We start from the raw sequence: 20203 nt of genomic DNA, 5'->3' as shown, positions 1-20203 counted from the left end.
GGCCGCTGGTTGCCCACCCTTGGCTTAGACGGTTCATGTAATGTGTTAGGTGAATAGCTGAGCTGTGTCATCCTCTATATTATTAGTGACTTTCAATGTACAAACGATAAGTACACATGGAATACATCTGAGCGTGGGAGAAGACACCGCCATTTGACTATATATTACTGTATTTTTCTTCTGTACAATCTAGATTTCGTCTTTTACGCTATTATCGAGTACAATGCTAAAAGTTCTTAGACCATTAACATGTCGTATATGGTAAAGTCAGCCGAAACCAGATAAACAAGACTACCACACGCATTTAAGATGTAACTATTCAAGTGACGTCAGAGAATGCAGACTCTAAAGGACCAGAGATAGTAAATGTATTTACTATGCTGACTGCTGACAATGGTAATCCAGCAATTGCCAATATTAAGAGACATAAACGAATCCAGATTCTACTAGACTGGACTATCTTCAACAACATCTCATTATGTCATCTTTAACTGTGGCGTAATGGACTCAGGGAACCTATCGAGACTAACAACTTCCATACAAACATTTAAAGCCGGCCGGAGTGGCCGAGCGGTTAAAGGCGCTACAGTCTGGAACCGCACGACCGCTACGGCCGCAGGTTCGAATCCTGCCTCGGGCATGGATGTGTGTGATGTCCTTAGGTTAGTTAGGTTTAAGTAGTTCTAAGTTCTAGGGGACTTATGACCACAGCAGTTGAGTACCATAGTGCACAGAGCCATTTGAACCATTTGAGCCAAACATTTAAGAAATCATGAGTAGAAAATCTTGCGAGCATCATTCCTGCCCCCCGCCCCCAGGCACCTCCCCTGACATGGGAAAGACAAATATACCAGAGAACGACACTTTCAGAAGTCCTGAGACGCCGCAGAGCATTGTCATAGTAGCGTGAATGTGAATAGCAATGTGCTGTCGAGTGCATTTAGTATTGTGGACCATATGAATGTGAGTGCTATGTTAGAAACTTTGCATGTACAACCAGGCTCACAGCGTCGCATCAGGCAGAACCGGTAGAGCCACATCAGTCCCACTCCGCCACTATATCCAGTTTCACCCACCGGCGGTTAGGAGGACCTGCACGTCACAGGAACATGCACAACACATCCAGTGTAATACAGTGTCGTAAAAACAGCCCAAAGCTTTCCCGAGGCTGTTTTCTAACACAAAAATTTAGATTAGAGACGGAACGTTAACGTGCTCTTACGCCATTCCAGAACATTAACTCTATCTGGTCAAAAAGTATTTTACAGCAGACCACTCTTCTCGTGACATTTAGTGACCAATCCCGCATTACAGAGGGGTCCAGATGATTTTGATGAGGCTGTGTATATTCATCCATCTTCGATAAAAAGAATCCGGGCACCCCCTAAAACATATGTTTTTCATATTAGGTGCATTGTGCTGCCACCTACTGCCAGGTACTCGATATCAGCGACCTCAGTAGTCATTAGACGTCGTGAGAGCAGAATCGGGCGCGCTGCGGGACTCACGGACTTCGAACGTGGTCAGATGATTCAGTGTCACTTGTGTCATGCGTCTGTAACGAGATTTCCACATTCCTAAACATCCCTAGGTCCACTGTTTCCGATATGACAGTGAAGTGGAATCATGAAGGGACATGTATAGCACATAAGCGTACAGGCCTACTCGTGTGTTGTCTGACAGAGACCGCCGACAATTGAAGACGTTCGTAATGTGTAATAGGCAGACATCTATCCACACAGGAATTCCAGACTGCACCAGGATTCACTGCAAGTACTATGACAGTTAGGCGTGAGGGGCGAAAACTTGGATTTCATGGTCGAGTGGCTGCTCATAAGCCACACATCATGCCGGTAAATGCCGAACGACGCCTCGCTTCGTCTAACGAGCGTAAACATTGGACGATTGAACAGTGGAAAAGTGTTGTGTGGAGTGGCGAATCACGGTACATACTGGTAATGTGGCGATCCGATGGCAGGGTGTATCTATGGCGAATTCCCGATGAACGTTACCTACCAGCGTGTGTAGTGCCAACAGTAAAATTCGGAGGTGGTGGTGTTATGGTGTGGTCGTGTTTTTCATGGAGGGAGCTTGCACCCCTTGTTGTTTTGCGTGGCACTATCACAGCACAGGACTACATTGATGTTTCAAGCACCTTCTTGCTTCCCACTGTTGAAGAGCAATTCGGGGATGGCGATTGCATCTTTCAACACGATCGAGCACCTGTTCATAATTCACGGCCTGTGGCGGAGTGGTTACACGATAATAACATCCGTGTAATGGACTGGCCTGCACAGAGTCCTGACCTGAATCCTACAGAACATCGTTGGGATGTTTTGGAACGTCGACTTCGTCCCAGGCCTCGCCCACCGAGATCGATACCTCTCCTCAGTGCAGCACTCCGTGAAGAATGGGCTGCCATTTCCCAAGAAACCTTCCAGCACCTTATTGAACGTATGCCTGCGACAGTGGAAGCTGCCATCAAGGCATAGGGTGGGCCAACACCATATTTAATTCCAGCATTACCGATGGAGGGCGCCACGAACTTGTAAGTCAGTTTCAGCCAGGTTTCCAGATACTTTTGATCACATAGTGTATAAAAGGCAATGTGCTGACTGACTAACTGATACATCATCGCCCAGCCCAAACAGCTAGGGATAGAAACTTGAAATTTGGAGAAGGTGTGGATCTTATGCTGTAGGAGTCGTTTAAGAGAGGACTTTTCGATAGCTAGGCCAACGAAAACTGGTGTTTGATTTCTCAACCAGATACAAAGAAATACGTGTTTGGGCATTTTAGAAATTTAACCTCATGGGGGTGAAATAGTACGTGAAAGCTTTTTTTCGAAAGTATATCACTAATAAAGAACTACTAAAATATATTTAAAGCTAGATCTATGAACAGTGGTATTTCACTTCTAGGTTACAAATAAAAAAGTACGTGTATCTGTGTTTCTGGAAACGGAACCCCTAAGTGGGTGAAATAGGAGATGAGATTTTTATGAAAATATTTTATTACGAAAGCATTTTTAAAGTTAAATCTACGAAAATTTAAATTTGACTTCTTCGTTAGAAATAAAAAAGTACGTGTTTCACTGTTTTTGGAAATTCAACCCCTATGGTGGTTAAATTGGGGATGAAAATTTTTATGGAAATATTTCGCTGTACAAGCATTCTTGAAGCTAAATCTATGAAAATTCGTATTTGGCTTTACTGCTAGAAATAAATCATGTTTTTGGAAATTCAACCCCTATGGTGGCGAAATGGGGGATGAAAATTTTTATGGAAATATTTCGCTGTACAAGCATTTTTGAAGCTAAATCTATGAAAATTCGTATTTGTATTTACTACTAGAAATAAATCATGCACATATTACTGGTTCTGGAAATTCAACCCCTAAGGGGGTGAAATAGAAAATGAAATATTTAATGTAAATATTTCATTGTGAAAGCATTTTTAAAGTTAAATCATGAAAACTGATGTTTGCCTTCTCGGTTAGAGATGAAAAATCACGGGTTACACTGTTTTTTGGAAATTCAACACCTAAGCGGGTGAAATAGGGTCAGACTGATTCAGTGACTGATCGACCAGCCCAAACTGCTAAGGACGGAAACTTGAAGTTTGGAGAGGTTTTGGATCTCATACTTTAGACATCGCTTAAGAAGGGATTGTTGCTCTTAAGGGAATTTTGAAGCTATAACTACGAAAACTGGTATTTGGTTTCTCACTCAGAAATTAAAAGTCACGTGTTTCAGAATTTTTAGAAATTCAAACACTAAGGAAATAAAATAGTGGGTGAAAGTTTTTTTGAAAATGATTACTTAAGAACTACTGAAGGACTTTTAAGGCTATATCTGTAGTAACTGGTATTTAGTAGTTAGAAATTAAAAAAAGAAAAAACGTATCATTGTTTCTGGAAATTCAGCCCCTAAGGGAGTGCAATAGGCGATGAAAATTTGTAAGAAAACATTTCGTTACATTAAAGAAAAGTGAAAGCTAATATTATGAAAATTGGTATTTCACTTATCGGTTGGATATAAAGAAATATTTCTTGGAAGATGAAAGTTGCTATGGAAATATCTCCACAAAAATGCAAATGGAACGATTAACGAAAACTTTGGACTCCAGCTATCAGAATAGATTTTTGGTCAGAAGTACATTCGGAAAAGATCATTCGTATATGGCCTTAATCAGCGTGAGAAGCTTATAAGCTGCTGCAATTGGTGAACAACATAAAGATTTGATTAATAAAAACAAAATAATAACGTTGAAGGCCATACAATATATGCGAGAGAAGCAGCAGGCGCTAAACTAGTAACTTTATAAAGTGATGGTATTCACTCTAGCTGTTCCTCTCAGCTCGTAGCCGTGTTACTGGTACTTAGAGCCATGTCTAAAATGCGTCTTACTGTATAATTTTATCAGTGTAGTATTAATACTTCTTAATTTTTTATTTTCTTTATTTTTAGCTAATACATACACTCACATTTTATCTGTTAATATGCTACTAATGCACAGTACTTATAGTACTTAACTACCGCTTAATCTTCATGACTTTACAGGGTGTTTGGAAATTTCCGTTACAAACTCCTAGGACTTGTAGAGGGGCGTGGGTACATAATATTTTGAATAGGAAACTACCGTTTCCGTTCCACGACGGTTTCAGTCCAAATGTGTAATGCGTTCACGACTGCTGAGGGAACGAGATGTGTCATGGTATGAAATACCATAGACAAAATGACATATACTACGCCAGATGGTCGCCAGATGCATGCAGTGTTTAAATTACGAGACGCGTGTAGACACGAGGAAGATCTGCTGGCGCGAGTGCTGGCCGCTATGCTAGAAACTGAAGAGACACCAGGTGGGATAGAGAGTGTGCACCAGAATATGCTCCGTAAATACAATGTCGGTGACAAAGTTGGTGGTCGCTTCATCGAGCCGTTGTTGTAATGCTTCAGTACTGTTCTTTATGTCCAGTATACTGCGTTCTTATTTTGTTTCGGTATAATGTAAACATGTAATTTTAAGTGTTATTACAAACAACTGCGCATAAGTAATAAATGGATGTTTTGTTATGTTTCCTTTCGAATTGCTACCTAATAATTGCGCTGCATCACACCTAATTCAACTCCTGAAGCAGAAACGGATGAGATAAACATCTGAATAGTAATTTTGGCCTCATAAAGTAGCGAACAGCGTATTGTAGTCTTATCAACCACTGAGATGGAGGTACGAAATAGGTTTTTTCCGATTGGAATTACGCAATTTTTCTTTCTATATTAGCATTTCTAAATTACTTCTGTTACTCCTTATGCATGCTCAGCTAGTTCTTCATCAACAAAAGTCAATGTGCACCTGAAAACATTTACAAATTAACAATGCTACAGTTGAACTATTTTACAAACATTAAGTAGCCTTCAAGTGTCTTGATACAACTGAGCTACACCAACTTGGACTCCATTGAATGCCATTCAAATTTTCATAAGAGCAGTATGCCATTGATTTGAGTATCTCCAGTCTCTGTGACGCATTGAATTCCTAAGAGCGGCTTAAACGAGTCATAGTTATCAGCAGGAAGAACTAATTTTAGTATATTTTTATTATCCTACCAAATTGTTTCATCGCTGGGTTAAATATACACACATAGACGTATGTATTCTCTGTTCCTGTAACTTGGATACTTTTGCATACATTTATATTTACAAGTATTAATGTGCATGTAAGAGCCAGAGCACGAACGTATGTGCTCAAGTGCACGAGATATATCCGCCAGCTCTGCAGTGAATACACTGTGTGTGTGTGTGTGTGTGTGTGTGTGTGTTTGTGGTATCATGTTAAATGATAGCGGGTGTTAGTCTTTGGCATAGGACCGCCTGACAAAAAAAGTGAAGCACCCAAAAGAAATGGCCGGATGTCTTGTACACATCATCGGCAGCTATGTAAATTATTAGAGCAGAGCATGAGCTGTGAGAGGCAGAACTGCCACCAGAGTGTATGCCTTGTTGATGTTTAGTGTTGCTATCAGGCTTAGTAGGGTATCTGAGGAATGTAATCATCTGGGTATATTGAGTGATCATTCTGAAGGGTGCAGGAATGCCACGTACTTGTGTGAGACAGTGTTATCAGTACCTGACAGAGTTTGAAAGGGGCTTGCTCTTGGATGGGTCACTGTCTGTGTTCACCGAGTTCTTTTGGTAAGTGGGGTGCACTCAGCCCTTGTAAGACCAATTGAGGAGCATCTTGATTGAGTAGTACCGGCACAATCACTAATTTTTTTAAAATTCATATGTGGGGGCATTCGGATGTGACAATGGCCCAATGAAGGAGATCATGGGAACGTGAGAGCAGGTATACCCACCGTCAAGATTCGACTCGACTACTTCTACCAACACAACGGAGGATCACTGTATTCTGCACCAAACATATCGAACACCTACACATCTGCGCTTGCCATCCGAGAACAGGTAATGGGTTCCCTGCGACATTCTGTATCATCCTGCACCAGTGGTCGGAGATTAGCGGTAGCAAGACTAGCGAATTGCTGCTTCATGCATAGGCTGCCGTTAACACAACACGAGCAGCTGCGTTTGCAGAGGTGCTGTAACCGGGAAGCATGGATTGCTGACGAATGCCGTCTGACTGTGTTCAGTGATGATTTGCGGTTCTGCATGATGACGATCTTAGGCGAGTATAACTGGGCAGAGGCCGCATTATTCCAATATCATGAAGAGGCACACTGAAGTCGTGGTGTGCAGAGCCATCGGGTACGACTTCAGGTGACGGCTGGTAGTGACTGACAGCGCAACATTACGTCACAGACATCCTGCATCCTCACGTGTTACCTCTCATGCGACAGTACTGTGGTGCTATTTTTCAAGAAAATGGTCGGATACATACGGCACATGTCTCAATTCACTGTCTACGTGCTATTGAGGAACTTTTTGTGTTGGCCGAAGAGCCAACACCGTGTTACTATAGGAGGCCGAAATGCACGCGTTTTAGCTCACGCAGGCTGGCGTGAGGAGGGAAGAACTATACTGACGTGAGGTCTGGAACATGACAAGGAATTAGAATTCAGAAAGCGGACGTAAGTAGTTTGATACTTAACTTTAATCCATTAATGATGAACGTCGCTCTTGACGGTACATGATTCACAATATTATCTGTTCAGGATACATAGTAACTGAATATGGCGCCTTGCTAGGTCGTAGCAAATGACGTAGCTGAAGGCTATGCTAAACTGTCGTCTCTGCAAATGAGAGCGTATGCAGGCAGTGAACCATCGCTAGCAAAGTCGGCTGTACAACTGGGCGAGTGCTAGGGAGTCTCTCTAGACTAGACCTGCCTTGTGGCGGCGCTCGGACTGCAATCACTGACAATGGCGACGCGCGGGTCCGACGTATACTCCTGGAAATTGAAATAAGAACACCGTGAATTCATTGTCCCAGGAAGGGGAAACTTTATTGACACATTCCTTGGGTCAGATACATCACATGATCACACTGACAGAACCACAGGCACATAGACACAGGCAACAGAGCATGCACAATGTCAGCACTAGTACAGTGTATATCCACCTTTTGCAGCAATGCAGGCTGCTATTCTCCCATGGAGACGATCGTAGAGATGCTGGATGTAGTCCTGTGGAACGGCTTGCCATGCCATTTCCACCTGGCGCCTCAGTTGGACCAGCGTTCGTGCTGGACGTGCAGACCGCGTGAGACGACGCTTCATCCAGTCCCAAACATGCTCAATGGGGGACAGATCCGGAGATCTTGCTGGCCAGGGTAGTTGACTTACACCTTCTAGAGCACGTTGGGTGGCACGGGATACATGCGGACGTGCATTGTCCTGTTGGAACAGCAAGTTCCCTTGCCGGTCTAGGAATGGTAGAACGATGGGTTCGATGACGGTTTGGATGTACCGTGCACTATTCAGTGTCCCCTCGACGATCACCAGTGGTGTACGGCCAGTGTAGGAGATCGCTCCCCACACCATGATGCCGGGTGTTGGCCCTGTGTGCCTCGGTCGTATGCAGTCCTGATTGTGGCGCTCACCTGCACGGCGCCAAACACGCATACGACCATCATTGGCACCAAGGCGGAAGCGACTCTCATCGCTGAAGACGACACGTCTCCATTCGTCCCTCCATTCACGCCTGTCGCGACACCACTGGAGGCGGGCTGCACGATGTTGGGGCGTGAGCGGAAGACGGCCTAACGGTGTGCGGGACCGTAGCCCAGCTTCATGGAGACGGTTGCGAATGGTCCTCGCCGATACCCCAGGAGCAACAGTGTCCCTAATTTGCTGGGAAGTGGCGGTGCGGTCCCCTACGGCACTGCGTAGGATCCTACGGTCTTGGCGTGCATCCGTGCGTCGCTGCGGTCCGGTCCCAGGTCGACGGGCACGTGCACCTTCCGCCGACCACTGGCGACAACATCGATGTACTGTGGAGACCTCACGCCCCACGTGTTGAGCAATTCGGCGGTACGTCCACCCGGCCTCCCGCATGCCCACTATACGCCCTCACTCAAAGTCCGTCAACTGCACATACGGTTCACGTCCACGCTGTCGCGGCATGCTACCAGTGTTAAAGACCGCGATGGAGCTCCGTATGCCACGGCAAACTGGCTGACACTGACGGCGGCGGTGCAAAAATGCTGCGCAGCTAGCGCCATTCGACGGCCAACACCGCGGTTCCTGGTGTGTCCGCTGTGCCGTGCGTGTGATCATTGCTTGTACAGCCCTCTCGCAGTGTCCGGAGCAAGTATGGTGGGTCTGACACACCGGTGTCAATGTGTTCTTTTTTCCATTTCCTGGAGTGTATAATAACGGACCGCGGCCGATTTAAAGACTACCACCTAGCAAGTGTGGTGTCTGGCGGCTACACCACAGAACTCCCGTGTGTAGCAAGATATCCAGATTTGTCCCAGACAGTACGTGTGTGGTATCATGCAAGACCTCAACTCCGCCACATTGTCAGTACCTAGGACGTCAACAACAGCTATTACAACAGTTGTGGGCCAGCTTGCTTAAGGAAATGATACATCGGTTGTTGACGCCCTTCCCGACCAAAGTAAGTGCGAGCATTTTGTAATAACTGCGCCGGCCGCAGTGGTCGAGCGGTTCTAGGCGCTACAGTCTGGAGCCGCGGGACGGCTAGGCGCTACAGTCTGGAGCCGCGCGACCGCTACGGTCGCAGGTTCGAATCCTGTCTCGGGCATGGATGTGTGTGATGTCCTTAGGTTAGTTAGGTTTAAGTAGTTCTAAGTTCTAGGGGACTGATGACCTCAGAAGTTAAGTCCCATAGTGCTCAGAGCCATTTTGTAATAACTGCAATCAGACTGAAGTCTCACTTCTTTTCCTGTCCCCATTCTGGCAGTGTGTGTGACAAGAACTTCGTTACCGCTCTTTCAAAAAAATTGTCATAAATCCGGTATGTGTTTCAACACAACAAAAAAATATTTATTTTTCGATTACATACTCAGTTGAAGCACTTTTGCACGAGTAACCCGCAAATCTATACTAACTTCAAAGTATCTGCTTCTCTCTATGTCAAAGTTTACCCTAGCACGCATTTTTCTTCAAATGGCGTTTACTCGTCACCTCCTACGACAGTGCTGTAGATAACTTCAGGCAGCACACTCGCCGGAAGCTCTGATTTAATCGCGAGCTAACCGTATCCTCTAGCTAGTATAAATTATGCGTGTCCCTTGGAAGTCAGATCTGGAAGCTGGAGAGATCTGCAGAGATTGAATAAGAGTCCCTAACCGTTCTTTCCATCAACCTGACGTCTTCTAAAGTTTTGTCCCCAGCGCAGAAGACAGCTCGTCGGTCGTGGGCCCGTCTTCGGCGAAGACGGCTATGCTGCCAACTTGAACCTGTGATTGTGCTTTTTATGGGATGCCACTTGCCCAGGTTAGTCTTCGTATCTACAGAAGGCAAGATCCGTAGTACTGACAATGATGGTATGCGACACTTCTCATTACTGTATCCTGATTTGTTATATTTCAAATAATCATATATTTTATACTGTCTTTTACAACACTCGACATAGCTTTCTTAATTTAAATGTTGACGGTGTTGGGACAGCAACCAGCCACAAATTTATTTTAAGTTCCTTTATTCAAAAGGTACCGTTTCCGGTTTCGAATCATTACGATTCATCGTCAGATGGCTTTCATGCTTTAATTACAACATGTGCTACGTTTTTTACTGATTAGGTATCGTGAAATGTCGGTTTGGAGCAGTTGTTTTCATAGTTTTCGTGCAGCAGGCAACGTTTGCAGTTTCAGCCGCATTCACATCACTGCACACATATACTTGCATATTGAGCGCTTCAGATTTGTCACTGAATGCATTTTCACCACATTTCTATCGTTGCACACGTAAATTTGTATCATTGAGCACTTCAGCTTAGTCACAGAACAGACTTCTAACATGCACCACATGTTTTGATATATACACAGTGTTTACAAACATATGAATGTCAAAGATGGTTCTGATATAAACAGTTAAACCCACATGTTTAACTTGAGGATGAATTATATCAGAATATTTTAACGATCCGAAGATGGCGATAAGCCGAATCCGGTCATAAAGTGTAAACAAATCTATGTGATCAAGACGTACTTGTGAAAATAAAAGTGCCGTTGTATGAGTATCTGCAGACAAATAGTGTATTTCCAGAATGAACTTTCACTCAGCAATGAAGCTTGTGCTGATATGAAACATGAAACTTCCTAGCTCGTTAAGGACCGACTGTATAACGCAGTTGGCCTTAGATTTACACAGAAAATTATCTCAGATCAATCTCGACTCCAAAATCTGCGGTGTATAAACGCATGTATAAACGTTTATCTCAGACAATATCGCTGTGATCTAGTGTCATCTTTGACTGGCGAAATTCCAGTTCACAACCTGGTGATATTACATAACAACGCTTTTGTTTTGCACAAATATGCGTTGCAAAAGAATAAGTTGTTATTAACACGAATGTTTCCAGCAAATACGTGAAAATGCCACTCTCACACTGGTTAAGCTCGAAATATTTATTTCGATCTGCAAGGTCAGGTTAAGGAAATCATCGGCTATGTAAGTAATGGGTGGAGGTAATTACTGATCTCGTAACAATTCTTGGAGACGACTCGTAATTAATGTAGTTAGTTTAATCATTATCGACTATTAGTGGCAATGCGAGAGAGGAAAATTCGGGGTATTTGCAGCGAAAAGGTAAGTAAGTGAAATATGACAGCAGCCAATAACGACTGAACACCTCTGACAAATTTCGAACAGCAGTAACTACGTAATTCGTCTTAAATTTTTAACTACAAAACAAGTGGTTGAACTAAAATAACAACTACACCTAAGTTGATGAAGAAAACTATTAGGAAGTCTCTGTAAGTCTGTCAGCAATTACCAGGCGGTTGCTCAGCAATAATACAGAACCCGTGTTTTTGTTAACAGTTGACAGTGGTATTATTTACATACGACGGTGAAGTGGGGATAGGTGTTTTTATGAACATTGATTCTCTCTGATCGGCATTTCTTCTTTGTTATCTCATAGTTGTGCTGCGGTGAAACTACGAAGCGTTGTTGGATTGTGCATATATTGTTTGATATTAAGTTAAGCTTGCTCTAAACATGAAGTTAGTTGACCACGTTGTTCGAAGTTTTAAGGTAGCGAAAGTATTCCGAGAGAATACAGATAAGATAAGTAGCATTGACTTTTCGTCGAGTGGAGACACATTGATTTCCTGCAGTGAGGATGATCAAATTGTGATATATGATTGTGAGAAGGGGACGCAGGTGAGAACAGTGAACAGCAAGAAATATGGAGTTGATCTCATTCATTTTACGCATGCTAAAAACACAGCAATTCACAGTTCAACTAAAGTAGATGATACTATACGATATTTATCCCTTCATGATAATAAGTATATTCGTTACTTCCCGGGACATACGAAGAAAGTTGTCTCGCTGTGCATATCCCCTGTGGAAGATACTTTTCTCTCAGGTTCGTTGGACAAAACATTGCGGTTGTGGGATCTTAGGTCACCGAACTGCCAAGGACTTATGCATCTGCCAGGAAGACCAGTTGCAGCATACGATCCTGAAGGACTCATCTTTGCAGCTGGAATAAACTCTGAACACATTAAACTGTACGATTTAAGATCATTCGATAAAGGGCCATTCATAACTTTTAAACTAAGTCAAGAAAAGGAGTGCGACTGGACTGGACTAAAATTTAGTCGTGATGGAAAACAATTTTGATATCTACAAATGGATCAGTTATCCGACTGATTGATGCCTTCTACGGGACGCCGTTGCAGACGTTTACCGGTCATTTAAACAACAAAGGAATACCCATAGAAGCGTCTTACAGTCCAGACTCGCAATTTATTTTCAGTGGTTCGACGGATGGCAGAGTTCATGTGTGGAACACAGATACTGGGTATAAAGTTTGTGTCCTTAATGCAGATCACCCCGCTCCTGTCCAGTGCGTGCAATTCAACCCGAAGTACATGATGCTTGCTTCTGCGTGCACAAATATGGCGTTTTGGCTTCCAACAATCGATGAAAATTCTTGAATTTGTTGTGCATAGTGCCTGTAAGAAGATAACGACGTACGTATTAGGTGAAATTTGAGTCGAGTACCTGGGTACTTTAGAAGGAAGGCTTTAGTAAAGTATGTCGAAATATTTTTGACAGTAAAATGACGACGCTTTTCTGTGACGAAGACTTGTAGTGTTTAATTCTAGGGTAATTTTGTGTTTGAATCGAGGATAAATGTTTCTTAAGATTGTTATTTGTAAAAGAACGAAATTTTACATATGGCTTAATGTTGTAATGTTTAATAGGTTATGGCATTTTAAATTTGGAAATACTTTCATATAGTTAACAGATGGTACTCTATACACACCAGTAGCTGTGTTCATGTAGGACTCCCTGTCAGTTTTAATGATGGCATATTACTTAGCACAGGTTTCCTGGAACATGAATTTATGTCCTCTGCTCGTAAACATAAGGAAAAAGATGTGGTTTTTCAGTCCTAATAGTAAATAGAATACCACATTTAAACTTTGTTTCCAGATTACTTTCTAAGACTCACCTTTCAGAGCAGATGGAAAGATTTCATATGAAAGATGAATCAGAGTGCAGGATAAAACTATGGTGCGAAACTACGTCTACACACTGTGTTTTTGTCATGACTTAAGTTTGTGTCTAGTGGTGGCCAAATATGGAGTGCGTTGATGAATCTTAGAACAGGTGCAATATTATCTCGGTGTGGCACAATTATCCTCAAGCTGTTTTAAAGAGAAATGATGTAATGTGCTGACTGCAAGATGCCACTTTGCATATATGTGAGTGGGTGTGCTGTGCTCTTTTTAAATTCACAGTGCCCCTTTTGTAACTTTAAATGGAAAGCGCTACGACAGTTGTTAGCCTATTAATCAGCATACAATAATGAAAACTCATTTGATTATCTAAGTAATGGCTTACATCAAGCAATTCGGCCTATCTCCAGGCAAATACAAATTTCGGTGAATAATTTGTGACTTCTCCTTGACTAATCTCTACATTTTAAGTGACTGAGGACACTAACTAGCAAGCAGTTAGGACAGATGGTGAGCCAAATGGCTGAGGATGCTAGTTACCAAGCAGTTGGGGGAAGTGGTCAGCCACTCATTGATTTCAGACTTCTTTTCCCATGTCAACTGTAGCAAAAAGGTCAGACACAAATCAAAATTTAAATGAATATTTTTGTGTCTGAACCAGTTCTTCCATCCTTGTGTTGCTTCATTAACAGCAAATTCATTACAAAAATGCTGTCATATTGTAGTACAGGGTCTCTTTCCTTTCAGATTTATTTGTGTTGTAAATATAACTTTAAATATTTTATTATTCTGTTGTCAAATGTTTCAGGAAGCGTTGTGAACATACAATGGTCCTGTGTATAAGATTTACATTTTGCTATGTTACAGTGGCACTGTTTATATAAATTATTAAAATGATTGACACAGATTCTGCAGTGTCCACATCCAAAGAAAAACTAAGTTATAACACACACATTTTAAAAACAATGTGATATGACTTTCACCCTACAGTTTGTAATATGTGCTTTCTGCTTATGTTATAATTTTGTCTGTAATTTCGATGACAAAGGAAAGTGGCATGATTCACATTTACTGTACCCAGAAGACAGTACCACAGTATGAATCTGTGTTGTACAAGATCTATTACAAGTGCACCATTGGAAATGTGTCTGTAATTGTTACATTGCCATTACTACAGTGTCAACTTCCATTGCTTCAGATTTCTTTCTGTCACTGAGAGTTTCATTATTGTAAATTTTTTAAACATCTAAATTACTTTTTGATAACTATCTTAGTATTCCCCTCCTTGCCGTCCACCCCCCCCCCCCCACCCACCCCTACACATGCACAAAATCAAAGTTTGTTAGCTGTCTCTTGTGTTGAATTTTATTACATTCTCTCTTTTTCTCAAGTTCTCGTCAAACCGTTTTGAATTCGTCATACATTAATTGTAGATTTAGATGCTAGCTAGTGTGGAGTTAGTGCCTCAAAATTTTGTTATACATGAAAATACCTGTAATGCTGCTTTACAATCCTCCTCTCATTATTGGCTGTTTTGTGTAGGGCAGAGATACGAAGAAGAGTCAGTTGTTTTTCTCTCTATTCGTTATTTCAGACCCTTTGTACATGTCATTTAGTAAGTAAACATATAGATTATAATTTCATTTCATCAGACTTGTTGAAATGATTGCAAAATACGTGAAGCCTTTAGGTCCATGGTTTTTTCTTCCACTATGATTTATTTTTTCTACATTTGCACTCATGTACTGTGTGCAGCCATGTATCTCAGGGCTCTGTTGTTGCTTTTTTTAAGGTAGTGGGTGACAGGAAATCTGTGTCCTCCTTGCCATTTCTTTAAGTTGAAACTGTCTGAAAATAGTTAGAAAACTGAGCCAGTTCCACAGTTGCGTGCATAGCTTGAGAAGTAAAGTTTTTACCATGGTGTCTGCATGTTGGACAAATTTTGTGGGGCAACATTTGGCTATTTAGGCCTGTTTAGAGTTCATTTAATATTAGTCAGCATAAACAGTTCAGTGAAATAAAGGAACAATTACTGGGCCTAATAAATCTATGACAATTACCAATCCAATCCCAGTCACTAGGATATTTTCTGACAATCATACTAAACTTAATGGAGAGAATGAACAATTGTTAAAAATTCAGTAATAATGCACTAAACTCTCTCTCTCTTTGTGTGTGTGTGTGTGTGTGTTTATTTGTGTTTGTTTTCTAGCTGTGTATAATACTTCAATAGCACTGACTTATTTGATCTACTAGCTAGATATGTTAGATGGTTTCTGTAAAAACAAAAAGGTTCTGAGTTGTCTACTTTCTTCATCCCTGTTGTCTATTATTCAGTTCTTTGTCAGTACTGAGAATAATAAAGGAAGTAATTCTTTTACTGGAACAAAGTAATGTTGGCTTTTATAGCAAATGCAAATATGAGACTTTTAGCTGTGATGTGATAAAATATTTGCATTTGTAGTGTACTCTAATTTATGTTAAGTATATGTATCACTATTAATGCGAATATAATTTTTCCCAGAATAGTTGTGTATCTGTGGAAAATTGTAAAATTATCCCTAGTTTTGGTGGCAGTAATTCATGTTTCATGAATATGACATTTAAGTAATGTGGTGCTTATGTCCAATATTTTTATGTGCACCACTCTCTATATTTATGTTATATAGATTTGCACTTTGTAAGTTATATATTTGGCAGAAATGATCCCATAAGTGTAATTTACAGACTGTAGCTTTTATATTTTCTTCTCTTGTTTCCCGTTTTGTGCCACAGTACTATGCATTTTTTTTGTTGCAATAGAATCTAGTTTGAGTTGTTAGAGTAGATACTCATTAATAAGACGTGTTTGTATTTAAATGAGTCTGTTCACTCCTGTTCATTGTTGCTCACACTGCTTGATAGAACTGTGTGTAATGATACACAGAATTATCCACGTTTAACATTGATGCCTATAATTGTACTGTTATGGATTCACATTTAGTTTAGGGTAGAAGTAGCAGTGGTGCCATGATTCAGCAAGGACCACAACGTTATTTAAATATCTCAGTTGTCCTTAAATCACATATTTTAATAATATGAAATATGTATATCATTTTGAAAATTAAATACTTTTACTGTCCATAATTTTATAATTTTGACATACTCATAACTGTAAATTCTATGTTCTTCCATGATTAAATTCATGGAACACATGGTTTTTTTTTTTTACAAATTTGTGTACAATGGATGTAAAATATTACAAACATAGTGCTGTTCTGTTTAGGTGTTGGTGGCATTTACTACCGCTTTATTTAAATAGAAACAGTTACAAAACTGAAATAAATTCACAAAATCAGTTTAAAACATGATTTTCGTTGCATTTCTTTTCGTTTGTCTTTATTTTCTCTATTTACCTCCAGTGTTCCCATTCTTATTTCACGTCCCACAAGCATGCCCTATAGTTGAATTTTATGTTCGCACTCAAGGGGCTCTAATGTTGATATTTCAATAGAGAACAATTTTTTTGGGGAGTGGAGGTGGGGAGACGCGATACTGACACTACAGGTTCCGTAACAGAATCCTGGCTTGCATTTTGTATATCTGCATGCAATTAGAGGTTACTTTCAGTTCAACCTGCGCGATGTATTGCTGTCACAGTTCACTTATAATATCGTTCTTCCCAGCTCAACGTAAACATTCTCTCCTTCGCCTCCATTTCCAGTGTCATCAACCACTTGAAAAATATGTTCATTTGGATGTAGAGACATCTCTTCATTTATCATTTACTGATGTGAATGAACTGCAACCTTCAGTGTTATTTAAATCTCTATCAGAACAAAAAATGAACAACAACATAACGAACAAATTTGTAAGCTACTTTTTATGCAGCAAATTTGTTTCAAAAAATTTATCCTAGCGTATTAAAATGCATATAAACCACATCCCACAACGCCGGGCTGACAACGTGCATCGTCATCGTAGGGGTTAGAAATAGGAATAAAGTATGCCCTCAGGACTGCAACTAACTTCTGTCCATTTTCTGCAAAAACAGGCCTGGCGATATTTCCGACTCCAGTTTTAAGCATTTCAATGAAAAGTGTTGACGCTGTTTTTCCTCCATTTTACACAGTTAATAAAACTACGAAAAGATGAAATGTAATAACTGTAGATGGCATCTTAACGGTACACCTTGTCATGCACAATTAATGCTTTCTAGCTTCTCTTCGTAATATTATCACGACACTTTTCCAGTCACAGTTAGCCCCTACTTTCAGAGAATTAAAGTCAACAGTAACTTCTTTCCACACTTTTTTTTCTTTGTAATAGCAAAACTTATCAATGTTTTTTTTAGCCTCTGTTGTGTCTTTATATTGACCTAATGCGATTTCCAGAAAAAATCCTTCTCATCTGGGGAAAAGTCTGAAGATCACATCTTTTTTCTGGCTACTTCCTCCCATCTTTTCAACACGACACCTTCGATAATAAATACTGTATATTTACGACCTGGAATTAATATCTGTGGTCGAAGTGCAATTATTCGTCTTTTGGATTTGCAGCTCTTGTATTTCTTCCGTGTTTGCACTTAAAATTATTGGATACAGATTTCACCTTTTATACAAAACAAGTTTTTTCTTGTTACCCAAACATGTTTCAGCACCTCTATGCCATCATCAGTAGGTTTTGTTTACTGGACACATTTTAGGTTCTAACAGGTATAACAAAATGAACCTAAAGACCGAATTTATTCGTTTCTGTTGTTACCTTGACTTTACAGGATGTGGTCTTACAGGACCATATGTATGGTGTGCTGCACTGATAGCTTGTCATTTGCAAGCCAAACAATGTAAATGTGAATTTTATGAGCTAGGTAACGTATCCCTTGATATTTTTTATGTTTGATATTTGGCTCAAAGGTGCCTACAACCCTCCTCTGTAACAATGCAAATGCGTGTCTACATTACACTCAGTTTCGGTGACGTTTCAAACAGCAAGGAGTCAACACATGCGACAAAAAAGGTCACAGCTCAGAAGGTCATGTGAGGTGGAAGATAAGTAAATGATGTCACATTAGCACAACATTTCGCCACAATTCTGCCCATTGCACCATGGACATGTCACACGATGGAAGGACGTCACACCCCCTCTTACGAAAACTTGACCATTTTTTTAAGTCTGTGTGATAGAGGTCAGAAACGCGACGCTCAGCTTTGAAATCACGCGGTTTTCTTATGGGTTGCCGAGAAAAATATTTGGAACACACTTCCGCTCAGAATAAACAGGAAAATGGCTAAGGGGACGACACAATGAGCGTCAATGAAACCACCCCTTCCTTTTGGGCATCGATTTCCACACATTTTGTAGTTGAAAACGACAGTTTGCAGTGCTATGAGGAGCAAGTTGATGTTCTTGTCACCTTTGACGCTGCTGACACATCTCGGATGATTCAAGCCGTAAAGACATTCTGATCCTGTAGCTCCTTTCATTGTGATCACACCACTTTAGAATTTAGTGTGGCTGCAGTTTTTGTTCAAGTGTACAGGGTGGAATCACTAAGGACCGTTTAAAAGCACTCGACGAAATTTGAATGTGATCCAAAGCAGTAAAGGGTGCTTGTGTTTTTTCAGCCTTTCTGTTGCGCACACTGCAGTGGCGTGATCGCCAGGGGCGGAGGGGGGGGGGGGGGGGGGGAGAGGGGGGATGTGTGTGACACAAGCATGAATAAAATGGCAAAGGGTCCCTCTAAGGTTCCCTAAATTTGGCAACACTGTCGACACCACCTGCACACCTTGATGGATTCCTAGGTGCCTGTAGGCACACAACCCCTTGACACCTTTAAGCTGATGTGCAAACCTCCAGATGTCAGATACTGAGATCGGTACCAAACGTTGTGTGTTGATAGAGTATCAAACAAAACACCGATTTCATTTATGCTGTGTGCTGTCGCCCAGTAGAAGATGCATAAACGGTAATTAAAAGTAATACCAGAACTACAGAGCATAGGCAAACCATCTCCGTGGAGCCTGAATGCGGAGGTATATGGGAGGTGAGCTGATAGAGCGTCAGATTGTCATGCTAAAGGTCCCGAGTTCAAAACCCACTGACGGAGGTTTTTAACCAGATTATACGTGAAACTTATATGAGAGAACATTTTTCTGCCACTTGAAAGGACATTTCAGAGTTCGTAGCAATGTTCTTTTGGCAGTCTGCCTTTGCTACTTTCAATTAATGAAGCAAAAGCAGACTGCCACAAGAACATTGCTACAAACACTGAAACGTCCTTTTACATGGCAGAAAAATGTTCTTCCATGTAACAATTTCACGCGTAGTCTATTTAAAAAAACCGCCATCAATGGGTTTCGAACTCGTGACCTTCAGGACGACGATCTGACTCTATTCCAACATTTTATTTCTTTATTTATTATTTATTTATTTATTTATTTTGTATTTGGTCGAAGCGGACGTTGCATCACATCCGTTGAAGTTCGTTGCTGGTTCTTTCACTCAGTTCTTTATTACAGAGAGCAGATAGCTCTCTAACCGAACACGCTGAGCTACCATGCCAAATAGCCAATTCTCCTACCAGAGATCTTCACATTCAGAGATCACAGATATGGTTTCCCTATACTCTGTAGTTCTGGTGTTACCTTTAATTACCGTTTACGCATCTTCTACTGGACGACAGCGCACAGCACGAACTAAATCAGTGTTTTGGTCGATACTCCATTGACACACAATGTTTGGTACCGATCTGAGTTCTGACATCTGAAGGTTTGGGTGTGAGTGGCACTACACTGTTACTCTAGCGCCTGTTAGCGAGCTTGCGGAATGTGAGAAGTGCTCAACTGAAGGGGTGTTGTAGAGGGACCCTTTGCCATTTTATTCACATGTGTCAATGACGTCGCAGGAGGATGCAAAACAGGAAGGCTGAAAAAGCATACAAAATCTGTAAAAAAAGTATTGCGAACAATCTGTTGATGTGACAGTATGTTGCAGCACACTCACACTGTGCATACTGACTGGTGGAGACATGTGACCTTCAACACGCACCAGGAACCCTGTCGAGTGAGTCAGAGTAAGCACAAAATACAGCAAACATGATTG

At 41.2% G+C, this 20203-nt stretch overlaps 1 protein-coding gene across 1 annotated transcript; it reads left to right on the top strand.

Annotated features, from left to right (window-relative positions):
• The first annotated feature begins 11645 nt into the window (after nucleotides 1-11645).
• LOC124713731 (WD repeat-containing protein 82-like) lies at nucleotides 11646-12592 on the top strand. The gene is given in 2 exon segments (XM_047242968.1): nucleotides 11646-12261; nucleotides 12264-12592. Coding segments are annotated over 2 exon segments (945 nt in total).
• The last annotated feature ends 7611 nt before the right edge of the window (nucleotides 12593-20203 follow it).

The sequence above is a fragment of the Schistocerca piceifrons genome, chromosome 1 (assembly GCF_021461385.2).
Source record: "Schistocerca piceifrons isolate TAMUIC-IGC-003096 chromosome 1, iqSchPice1.1, whole genome shotgun sequence".
Lineage (NCBI taxonomy): Eukaryota > Metazoa > Arthropoda > Insecta > Orthoptera > Acrididae > Schistocerca > Schistocerca piceifrons.
This window is presented reverse-complemented; position numbering and strand designations above follow the sequence as displayed.